An 11,542-nucleotide genomic window follows, 5' to 3' on the forward strand; every position below is an offset into this window, starting at 1 on the left:
AGAAAACAATCAGGTAGTCATAATCTTAAAATCTTTGTTGTCTGATCAGCAAGATCAGTCGATATCAGTTATTTTTGATCAGCAAACATTTTTCATTCATGCAAACTTCATTCACTAATCACAAGAGCTGATCCCTTGAGGAACACGAAAGGATGGAGCTAGATTATGATCTCAGTAACTTCCTAGTTTCTTTTACTTCTGTTGGTGCAGGCGTTGTTGAAACTTCTTAAAACCCAGTTTAAGTCAGCCTTTTACAAAGGTTTTCAGCACTTCTCAGCTGTTCAGACCAGATGAAGACCAGTTAGGCCTGGCTTGAGGACCAGAAAACCACCTTAGACTGGTTTAAGCTGTTTTTTAAACCTGGTTCCCCAGTTAGGGTATCATAACATTAGCATAAAAGTGAATCCTGTGGCCAGTTGCATAAACATAGCCATTATGTTAAGACTGTGTCTTAAGAACTAGTGTGACCAAGGGGAATGTTTTTTAAGTAACTGACTTAAAGTTATTTACTGTCTTAAAAAAAAATGTACGACTAACTTGTAAGACTAGTCTAAGCAGTTTATGCAGCTAGCCACTGGTTCTCAGATGAATTTACTGAAGAGCAATAAATGCCCATGTTTTCCCAACCATTTTACTTGCACTATACTTTAATTTAACAGGACAAATGTTTGTTTGCCCTGAATCCAAAACAGGTCAGCGTACTCTCAAGGAAGAGTCGGGGCTGAGGAAGCTGCTGCCCAGGCAACAGTGTCCGTTGCAATGAAGCAGTTAACTTGGTTTTAAAAAGGCAGTTTGCGAGTGACTAAGGGCAGCCTTGTGTTCAGAGAAGGGCTTGAGATTGTGGCTGTTGCTGTTGTTTTCATTGTGTGCTTGGGACTCGGGGAGGGTAAGAACAATAATGCATGTAATGCTGATTTTGGAACGGGTCCACCCAGCTTTTCCCAGGCTGGCCAGCCTTGGGAACCACTGATAGCATGGCACATCAGGGCTGGGCCCCTTTTGCCGGGCCCAGGGGCAGGGCCGCCCGCCCGCCTTCTCCATGCAAGCATGTTTGGGATGAAAGGAATCCTTCCTCCTGCCTGGGAATAGAAGAAACACACGCAAACGCTTGCACTAAGTTGCGTCCCAAGTTTGGACCTGCTTGGCCTCATGCTGAGACGTCTCAGAGGTGACAATGACAAGCTTTAGCTCCACGCTGCCCGCTGGCAGACTTGGTGGAGGCCATATTCCGGTTTTTGTTTTGTAGTCCTGCCCCGGACTGATATCACTAGCACTTGTTTTCTATAAGCCAAGGATGAAATGCTAAAAAACAAAACAGAATAGGAGTGAAAACCTCTTTTCACAATATCTAATATAAAGATATATGTAATATGTGCATGTTTTATGTTTGCTTTGTGTGTGTATATGTGTGTGTGCCCAGGCAAAAAAACACAGAAGATATTTAAAGAATGTTGGTAACCAGACAGTTGACGGTAGCCATTGACTTCCATAGTTGTTTTTTTTCCTACTATGGAAGTCAATGGCTACCATCAACATCAATCTGGTTACCAACATTCTTTAACTCTTTCTCCGCCAGCATGTAAAAATTATTATTATTTTTTTTTAGGTTTTGGTAAATTTCACAAGATTTTCATGGCCGCCAGAATATTTTGTTGTATAAATACAACCTTGTTATTCTTTTTTTACCAACACTTAAATGTGGGTAAGTTTCATTAAAAAAGCTTTTGTTTTGTGTTTCCATTGGGTGTATTTTCAGTTCGCAATTTCAGTTTGCGCAATTTGAAGGTTAATGGAAACACGGCTAGTGATAACACGGCTAGTGATAACACGGAAAGCCACAAAAACTCGTCAATGGCAGTGAAGCATTTTCTCATAAATGATGAGATAAATCGTCAATGGCAGGGAAAGAGTTAAAACATCTTATTTTGTGTTCAACAAATACAGGTTTGGAACAAATTGAGGGTGAATAAGTGATGACAAATTTTAAATTTTTGAGTGATCTATCGCTTTAAGAGATTGGATCATTATTGCAGTTATTATTATGTTTTTAGCATATTATATGTTGCTATATTCCAGGATGACAATGCCAAGATTCATCAGGCTCAAATTGTGAAAGAATGGTTGGGAGGGAGCATGAAGGATCATTTTCGCAGATGAATTAGCACCTCTGAATCCAGACCTTAAACTCATTGAAAATCTTTGGGATGTGCTGGAGGAGACTTTACAGAGTGCTGGACTTTTGCATTGTCTATACAAGATCTTGACCAAAAATGTATGCACCTCTTGATGGAAATAAATGTTGTGATGTTATTTCCACCAAGAGGTGCATCAATTCTTCATGCTCCCTCCCAACCATTCTTTCACAATTTGAGCCTGATGAATCTTGACATTATCATCCTCACTGTAAAAAGTGAACAGTTGGATCAACTTAAAAAAAATACTTCAATTGGTAACACCTAAAGAAATTAAGTTTTCTCAACTTAAATTATCATGTTTTATCGTGAAAACCGTGATAATTTAAGTTGAGAAAACGTAATTGTTTTAAGTTGATCCAACTGTTCACTTTTTACAGCTGGAATATGAGCATGATGTGTCTTCCTACATGGTTGTTTAAGAAATGAAAAGCTACACACTCCATTAATTAGGGTTAGAAGAACTGTTGCCAAACATATAACATGCTAGAAACATAATGATCACTGCAATAATGATCCAATCATAGACTCTTAAGCATTTGCCTATATAAAAATCATTGTAGTAATTTTTACTTATTTTGTATTTGTCTTTAGGATGACTCTGTAATATTCTATCCATGGTCTAAAGATGAAAAATAGCCCTAATGCTAAAGGCCCATTCACTCCAAGAATGATAACTATTATTACCCACACCTACGCAAAATAATGTTCTTTGTATTATAAGCACGTGCTGCAGTTTTGCCGTCTGCCGCTTTAAATGCTCCAGCTCTGAAAACAGGATGGATTCTGATTGGCTGCCAAATGTGCCAATGTTATTATCATTCATCATCTGAAAAAAAAAAAAAAAAAGTTCTGAAAGTAATTCCAATAATATCGTTTCTCTGTGCCGTTATCGTTACAGTTGTGGTGTGGACTTCCCTATTCTCACAGAATTAGAACAATTATTAAAACTTGACAGTTATCGTAACTGTCCTTTGAGTGAACTGGTCCGTTTATAGAAATGCTAATAATGTGCACTGTCCCTTTTAAATAAACATAGATATAAGGAGACCAAGTCTGATTCAGCAGACCTTTTGTAGATGTGAACAATAACAATATGCAAATGCAATAAATAGAGTGAAACAAACCTTTAGGGATTGGTGTCTCCTGTCAATATTTTCATTATACTGTCTTTATTTATCCTAAAAAGAACTTTGAACATTCTTGAGTGGGCATATCCATCAACAGGGGAAAACGAGGGAAAGTCCGGGTCTGTGAAGCCGGACAGACTGCTTTAATTAGCCCTTATATACTTTAGGTCACACCTGGGAGAGCTGCAGCCTGCCCTGGGCTATGAGAGGCTGTTGACAGCTTGATTGGAGCTATCTGTGCTGAGGACTGGGTCTGGTGCAGGGTGTTAAAGGCAGTGGGTGATGCAGAAACCTTTCAGCAGTACTGAGGTTTGTGTCTTTATAATAATCATTATATTAGGAGATCATAAAGTTTTTGGACAGCTAAATCATACTTAAAATCTAGGAACATTTTATTGCATTTGATGGCAAAATATCAAACCACTACATGTGCTTTAGCCAAAGGGTTCATCACATTAACTAAAGGCACGATCAGTTTGAAAATGTCCAGTCCATCATTTTGAACAGTCCTGTATTGCTGTTGTTTTTACCATTAAAAATCTCCTATTTGGTTTGTAAAATGTTTGTCGAGTTTGTGTTTCTGTCATTCTTTAAATGCCACTTGGTTTGATATTTTATGGTGAAATGCACATTTATATAAAGACATTTATATATGTTTAAATATAATACTTTTTGGAGTAAAATAATTAATTTATATTAAAATTACTATTATTAATAACTACATTTTATTGTATTTAAAATATTTAATTTATAATTTTACTATACACATTTATTTTTAGTTATGATGGTTGTTTTTAGAAATTCTTGGGTGGTAAACGCCATTTTATTGTGAAATGCAAAGACATTTATATATTTTTAAGTATTATACTGTGGCGAGCAGGACGAGGCCGAGGGCCGTGAGAGAACGGCGCGATGCCGGTGGCGTTATTGATAATGAGCGACACACCAGTCTCGTATCTCTCACGGCCCTCAGCCTCGTCCTGCTCGCCATAGTTAAAAAAATAATTTGTCCATTATGTTACATTGTAGACATTTACATACAATTTTATATTAAAGGGGTGGTATAATGCCCTTTTCACAAGATGTAAAATAAATCTGTGTATGTGAAGTTTTACCTCAAAATAGCCCACAGATATTTTTATATAGCATGCTAAATTTGTCACTTTTTGAGGGTGAGCAAAAACGCACCGTTTTTGTGTCTGTCCCTTTAAATGCAAATGAGCTGCTGCTCCCGGCACAGGGGGCAGAGCTTCAACAGCTTGTGTCCTTTTACCTCACACACACACAAGCACTGAAAATTAAAAAATCTTTTAGCCTTTTATGTTCAAACCGAAGTCAGAACTCAAGAAGAAGTGACAACATGTAGAAGCAACAGGACATTTCTGAATGGTTAGTTGATGAATTTATGTAGCTTATGTGGTTATCTGTAGTCATTGATTAGCATATTCTGTCTTGATAATCTATAAATCATGCTCCGGGGGTGGGGTTTATGTAAATTTTAGGGTTGGTGATGTCACTAACCCGGGAGGAATGTTGTGTAGTTCCTACCAGCCGTTTGTTGTAGGCCTTAAAAAGTTATTTCTTTAAAAGCAAATATCTCCCTTTGCTTTGAACTTTGAGTGTCGTAACTTTGCAGATGTTGTTTATGCTCAAACAGCAACATTACACACACTAACTAAAGTTAGAAAAGTAAAATCATATTCAACCACCCCTTTAAGTTCATAGATATAATTAACAACAAAATATAGTTCGACACTATAGAACATAATGTGTGAAAGGCCACAATGCCAGCTTGATATTTCTAAGGTTTTATATCATGTTAGTTAAATTGGACTTGCAACAAACAAACAAACAATGTGAAGAATAGGGTTACGGGCTGCGTCCGCAGTGGTGTGGGTGACGCTTGGCTCGCGGTAACCTCCCAGTGGCAGCGGCCCTGCCGGCCCTCCTTGTGTTCCTGGCCGTCTCTCACATGGTGATTGGGTTTCAGCGCAGGGCTCGAGCTGTGGGAACGAGTCATCACACTGGCGGGCTGCCTGGGAGACTGTGCTACGCTCCACCAGGGGGAAGGCACATGACAAAGGGGGGGTTTTGTGAGCCCAAACAATGTGCTGTCTTCACCGTTTAACCCAGGAAATTCACTACAGCTGGAGCCTCCAACTAGATGAGGAGCCCATGTGTGAAAGTGTGTCTGTGTGTATGCATATATTTAGGAGCGTGTTCTGTTTGTCAACATACTTTTGACAGTTTTGCCCTATATGAAATACATGAGACAACTTGAAATATACTTGCATAATCTCAATATAATTAAGGTTTATTGAAACATTTGAGTATGTCCATATGTACATAGTGCAATAGTGCATAACACTGTAAAAAAACATAAAAAAATTTTTTAAAATTTTTTTATTTTATGCTTCCTTAAATATACATTTTTAAGGGTAGGGTAAGCAACTCTTCGGAGCGGCTAGCAATAGCAAGATGACAAGTTAGCTTTGAAAAAATAAGATCCCACCCTCCCTTCAGAGTGTCTCCAAAGCCACGGCTCCTTCAAAACACATGAATACAAACCGCAGAGTTTGCAAAGCATCACGAGACGTTACCTTACGTCTCAAAGCACATAACTTTACATTATGTCTGCATAAGCAGGGTGCACGAAGGTTATGAAAATAGGCTACATACGAAAATACATTTGGACCGAATGCAATGATTGGATGAAAATCTTTTTGGTCCTATGCCTTCCACAGACGATATATAGGCTACATTTAAATACATTTAGACCACTTAACTTAGTGATTGCTATCAAGATGGGAATAGACTTTCAACCAGCATAAAGGTCCTTGCACACTTGAGTCTGAAATTCGCGTCCGAAATTTTTGCACGTTAAAAAATAAATACGACCTTACGTTATGTCAATCACGCTTACACACGGCCGCCGAAACTTTCGTCCGTCATAAATATTTTTTGGATCAGGTTCTATTTTCTGCGTTTTTCGCATCTTTAGCAAGCATTTTGACTGATGTTTTAACAATTCAGAGCCACCGAATGACGCATACGAAAAAACGCATTTGTGCAAGGACCTTAACAAAAAAAAATTCTGGAACAAATCGCCTACCCTGCCTTTAACGGTAAAATATAGGCCTAAGTAATATTATTCTTTTTTTATTTAATTTTTTTATCTAAGGTAATTAAGGTAGTTTTTGCTTCTAATTTTTGTTTTTACAATATAGCGTATGTTGTCTTTAAAATATTTTGTATATACTTTATTTGCGTTTATACTTTTTTTTATAGGCTATATGATAAGGCAATATGCACTTGACCAATTTTAACTTTTTGTTGATTGTTATTAAAACAACTAGAACTTTTGTAGGTAGAATAATATGGTTTTGTTTACTTTTATTTTACATATAACATATACTTATAAATCTTTCAGTAACCTAAAAGTAAAAATACAAGTTTGTCCGATTTGCACGTGAGGTAACGTTAACCATATAGCAACGGAGCTTGATCGCTGTCTGTGTGATGGTAAGTCGACAAAACATTCTGTCGTTATTTTCATATTATAGATTTAAAATAAATCTATAACATTAATTGTTCTTCTATTTAAAACGTCTTCAGGATATTTGAAGGTTAGCTAACTGTGCAAAGGGAAGCTAAAACAATTTAGGATGCGGGAGACAAACCTGAACAAACTTACTGACAGGAATTCCTTCCTTAATAATTCGCGCGCTGAAGTAGGCTATACATTTTGGCAAGTCACTCTGCATCCTGAAATTAGCCTTGCCAGAAACCCTTTACCTAGATTTCCTGCCTATCTGCACACTGTGTTCAAGCTCTGTCAGGCTGTGAAACACCGTCGCCTTTCTTGTGTAAAGTGTTTCTCACGCTTCTGGGGCCCTCGGGTGCAGAACGCGAGTGCTGAAGCTGGGCAGAGTCAATTATCAGGGGAATGAAGTTTGAGACCTCCATTCGGTGGCTCGGGGCGTGTTTTCTTTTTTTTTCGGTGGGTGTTCCCAAAGCAGGACGTGGGCGTGAATGCGAGACTGAGGCTCCAGCGGTTCGTGGGAAAGACGCTCAGAGTGTTTGGTGACTGTACCTGTGCGCACTGCATCATGAAGCGGCCTTGTGAGGACAGCACGTCCGACAGCGACATGGATGAAACTATTGATGTGGGAAGTGAGAATAACTACTCGGGGTAAGCATGCAAGCATGGGATGTAGCTGAGGATTCACTTTTAGGTGTTATCTTGGACATTTTTACATGTATAAATATATATAGGCCTGTAATATAATTAAATGTATTATTTAAAAACATTCTAGTTAAGTTATAAGTTGATAATTATAATTAATAATTATTTAAAAAAAATTAAATATAATTTTATATTAATTTTAATCTTTTTTATTATTTTAATATTTTAATCTTAGACATTATAGATAAACTCAGTATGTATGACACACACAAAAAGCTTTGGTAATACTTAATAAAATTAACAAACATTAGTATGTAATGCTCAACTGGAAAATAGTTAGAATGTCACAGTTTAATGTAATGTAATATTGTTCATATATGGTGAATATACATAAACTATTATAGTTAACTAAATAAAGTTTGTAACTTAGTTGTATATTGTCATGTTACCTAAAAATGTGGAATGAACTCTTTTAATTTGAGTCAAAATATTATTTAATATGACTAAATCAAACATTAGACTACATTAGATTGCACCGACAATAATTTGATGGGTTTGATCAAGTGGAAATGGATCCTAAATGTACCAATTGTATTGTTTACATGTTACTAAACATTATTGTAAAGTTTTATAGACATTTCTATCTATTTGAATGTAGGCTATAGATATTAATGGGCTTTTATATTAAGTATTTATGTTTGGTAATGACTTACAACTGCAAGTTTTATTGAAGTGTTATCAGTTATCACCGTTTTGTTAGTCGAAAATCAAAAATATAATTCAATAGGACTCATTTTAATGGTAACTATGAACACTTTTTACATTGTACTGATAAGTTTTTTATTCCTTTCCCCCCCAAAGTCAAAGCAACGGTTCATTTATAAGATGTGGCTCACCTACCACAACATCCCAAGTCATGGCTAGAAAGAAGCGGAGAGGGGTAATTCATAACTTTTTAGATAATTTTCATATTTGTTCAAATCTTTAAAATACTTTTATTTAGAATACTGATACATTGTTGATTATTTAATATATTGCAGATCATTGAGAAAAGACGGAGGGACCGAATAAATAATAGTTTATCAGAGTTACGTCGTCTGGTGCCAACAGCATTTGAGAAACAGGTGAGTTCACATCTCTGTGTGCTTTATGAAAGTATTATTTCTAATAACAATTATAATAAATCAAAAGTAAGTGGAAGAGGATGTTGCCACATTATTTCATCAAAGCTATCATATTAAAAACATATCCTATTTCTTCTCCCAAGGGATCTGCCAAGTTAGAGAAAGCGGAAATATTGCAGATGACAGTGGATCATTTGAAGATGCTCCAGGCCACAGGAGGAAAAGGTAGACTGCTTGTTATTGGCTCCTGTTTTGCACTCCACCTAACGCCGTAGTGAAACTTGAGCACAGAGTTCCCTTTTGACCAGATTAAAGTGGAAATCAATGTTAATGGTAGGATTGAACTCGTGGGAAAGTGCCGGCAGGACAAAAGAAGCACTTGACCCTGGGATTGTGTTTGCTTTCATAAATCCATGGGAGGGGAGTGGGGCCACATTCACAGGCTGCACTGTTGGGGGTTTGTTAGGGCTTTCCAATGAGTGTTAAAACCGAAGCAGAGGGGAGACAAAACAAACATACAAACAGGTCAGGTCACAATCCTAGTCTGCATAGGTTTAGCCTCTCCAACACAGTGGGGTTGCATTTGATTCATCATGATTAAAGCCTCACTTCTCTCTGTCTCTTTCAGGATATTTTGATGCTCATTCTCTGGCCATGGACTTCATGAGCATTGGCTTTCGGGAGTGTCTGACTGAAGTGGCGAGGTATTTGAGCTCCGTGGAAGGTCTGGACTCCAGCGACCCGCTCCGCGTCCGCTTGGTTTCTCACCTCAGCAGCTGCGCCTCGCAGAGGGAAGCGGCCGCCATGACCACATCCATAGCCCATCACCAGCAGGCCCTCCACCCGCATCACTGGGCTGCCGCTTTGCATCCCATCCCCACTGCGTTTCTGCACCAGACCGGACTTCCATCCTCAGAGAGTTCCTCTAGTAGGCTATCTGAGGTTCCTCAGAGGGGTGCAGCCCTGCTGACCTCCTCCTACACCCACAGTGACTCCGCACTCAGAGCGCCCTCTACAGGCAGCGTCGCCCCTTGCGTGCCGCCGCTCTCCACCTCTCTGCTTTCAATATCGGCGACCGTTCACGCAGCGGCCGCCGCAGCTGCAGCGCAAACCTTCCCTCTGTCGTTTAGCGGATTCCCGCTCTTCAGCCCCAGCGTAACGGCATCTTCGGTGGCTTCTTCCACCGTGAGCTCTTCCGTTTCCACATCCACCACATCCCAACAGAGCAGCGGGAACAGCGGAAGCAGCAGTAAACCATATCGACCGTGGGGGACTGAAGTGGGAGCGTTTTAAGTGTTGGATTTGCTCTTGTTGCATCTGGACGTCTTCCACACTCTGTACATAAAGGAAAGAAAACAGCTATTGTGCCTGCTTTGGTCAGCACCATGGGCTTTTTTTCTCTACACTTCCTGTGCACATATGCAACATCAAATCTGGGAGGGAAAGAAAGACAGACTTTTACACATCACACTGCGTGGACACCCGTAAGGATGAAGAGTGATTGTCATTTTTAAAGAAAAATACTGTTTTAACTTTGGGTAAAGGACTGCGCTATGGGATAGTGCCTGCATAAACACTGCTAAAATGCTGCAACTGATATGTATGCTTTGATATTTCTCCATAGAAAAGCATATCGTCAGATTTTCACAAACATACACATAGTAGATTTAGAGTTTAAATAAGAAAACAGCTTTTTCAAAGACAAACCAAAGGTTTTGCAGATAATCACTAAAGTGAGGTGTGAATCAGTTTTGTAATCTATGATTTAACAATCCAGTTTGTAAATCTGTATATGTGTCAGATTGTAACTAGAGTTTATATTGAAATTAGATGAGTTAATTGGTATGATGCACTTCAATCACTACTGGTTTTTTGGGGGGGTGGGGGTGGGGGTGGCGGCGGCGGGGGGGGAGACGGGATCTTCTCCACTTTACACAATAGGCCTACTGACATTTTTAAAAAATAACATTCACTAATACTCATATGTGAGATTTTCTACTACTGTAACTTTGTGACCTTTTTAATAACCCTACCACGCTCTGTAAGATGTAACCTTTTTCTATGCAAAAAAGAAATGTCTCTGAAGAAACTGAGTGTTTTCTTTCATTCTGGCACTTATGCCATAAAACCATCATTCCATTTGCCTTCACCACAACAGATCGTGGAATGTTATGAGAGAAAGTAATTGTTTTCCCATAGCATAATTTGAGTTCTTGAAATTGTATGGTCGAAAAAAATATTTGCGTTCTTTTATGTGTTTTTCTAATAATGCAAAAGAAGCCACTAAAGTCAAACAAACAACTGCAATCATAAGTGCTACTTCAACAGTAATAAATCTGTCGACAAACTTTAAAGTAAGCTGCAAACACATTTATTGAATAAAACGCATACATCAACAGTCAAAGTTGTTACAGTCGCCGGCAATTTTTTTAAATATGTTCCCTTTTATTTATGAAATGTCTCAATGCCATTGTATGCTGACGCTGCAACAATGTCTTAAAAAACAAAAGCAGTTCTCATTTGCTGTTTACTGTTGTTTGAAGGCACGGTCCCTCAAGGTCCCCCTTGGTCCCTCAGGGACAGCTCAAGTCAAAACTTATGTAGCTGTTCTGGCGGGCGTGAACAAACCGCCGGCCGGACTGCAGTAGTGTGCACCACATGAAAGCACAACAACACCAGTCACTCCTCCCCAAGATGGGTCTTTATGCCGGCCTAATCCAGTCCCATTATGCCAGGGTCTGTTAGACAGATTTACATTAGTAAATCACTGTCACACCATTAAAGTCCTTAAGAGAAAAAGTATCAGCATTTCCAAGTGAATGGGGATTAAGGCAAACAGCGCCTGCTACCCACCGGCAATCATGGGAAAAGTGCGAGGCCATAAATCCGCCGGTTATCTGCTTTAGAGCG

General features: G+C 38.8%; 1 protein-coding gene and 1 long non-coding RNA gene across 2 annotated transcripts in view; both read left to right on the forward strand.

Moving 5' to 3' along the window:
• The window catches only part of LOC311304706, a 41,285-nt gene extending 37,407 nt beyond the window's left edge, over positions 1-3,878 (forward strand). Inside the window, exon 7 of the long non-coding RNA XR_014629942.1 lies at positions 3,490-3,878. This is a non-coding gene — a long non-coding RNA (uncharacterized lncRNA). The remainder of the gene's footprint in view (positions 1-3,489) is intronic.
• A 3,415-nt stretch (positions 3,879-7,293) lies between these two features.
• Positions 7,294-11,033, forward strand: hey2 (hes-related family bHLH transcription factor with YRPW motif 2). The gene is made up of 5 exons (XM_084432037.1): positions 7,294-7,514; positions 8,370-8,448; positions 8,549-8,632; positions 8,776-8,857; positions 9,261-11,033. The coding sequence occupies exons 1-5, from the start codon at positions 7,432-7,434 to the stop codon at positions 9,923-9,925; spliced, it is 993 nt and encodes a 330-aa protein (XP_084288163.1). The 5' UTR covers positions 7,294-7,431; the 3' UTR covers positions 9,926-11,033.
• Positions 11,034-11,542: the final 509 nt, after the last annotated feature.

This window comes from Rutilus rutilus (genome assembly GCF_951802725.1).
Source record: "Rutilus rutilus genome assembly, chromosome: 15".
Lineage (NCBI taxonomy): Eukaryota > Metazoa > Chordata > Actinopteri > Cypriniformes > Leuciscidae > Rutilus > Rutilus rutilus.

Bases quoted from the DNA above. Each gene is read 5' to 3' on its own strand.
- hey2 (XM_084432037.1), top strand. From the start codon at position 7,432: ATGAAGCGGCCTTGTGAGGACAGCACGTCCGACAGCGACATGGATGAA. The intron at 7,515-8,369 runs GTAAGCATGCAA...TCCCCCCCAAAG, and splicing joins AGTGAGAATAACTACTCGGG to TCAAAGCAACGGTTCATTTA. The intron at 8,633-8,775 runs GTGAGTTCACAT...TCTTCTCCCAAG, and splicing joins CAACAGCATTTGAGAAACAG to GGATCTGCCAAGTTAGAGAA.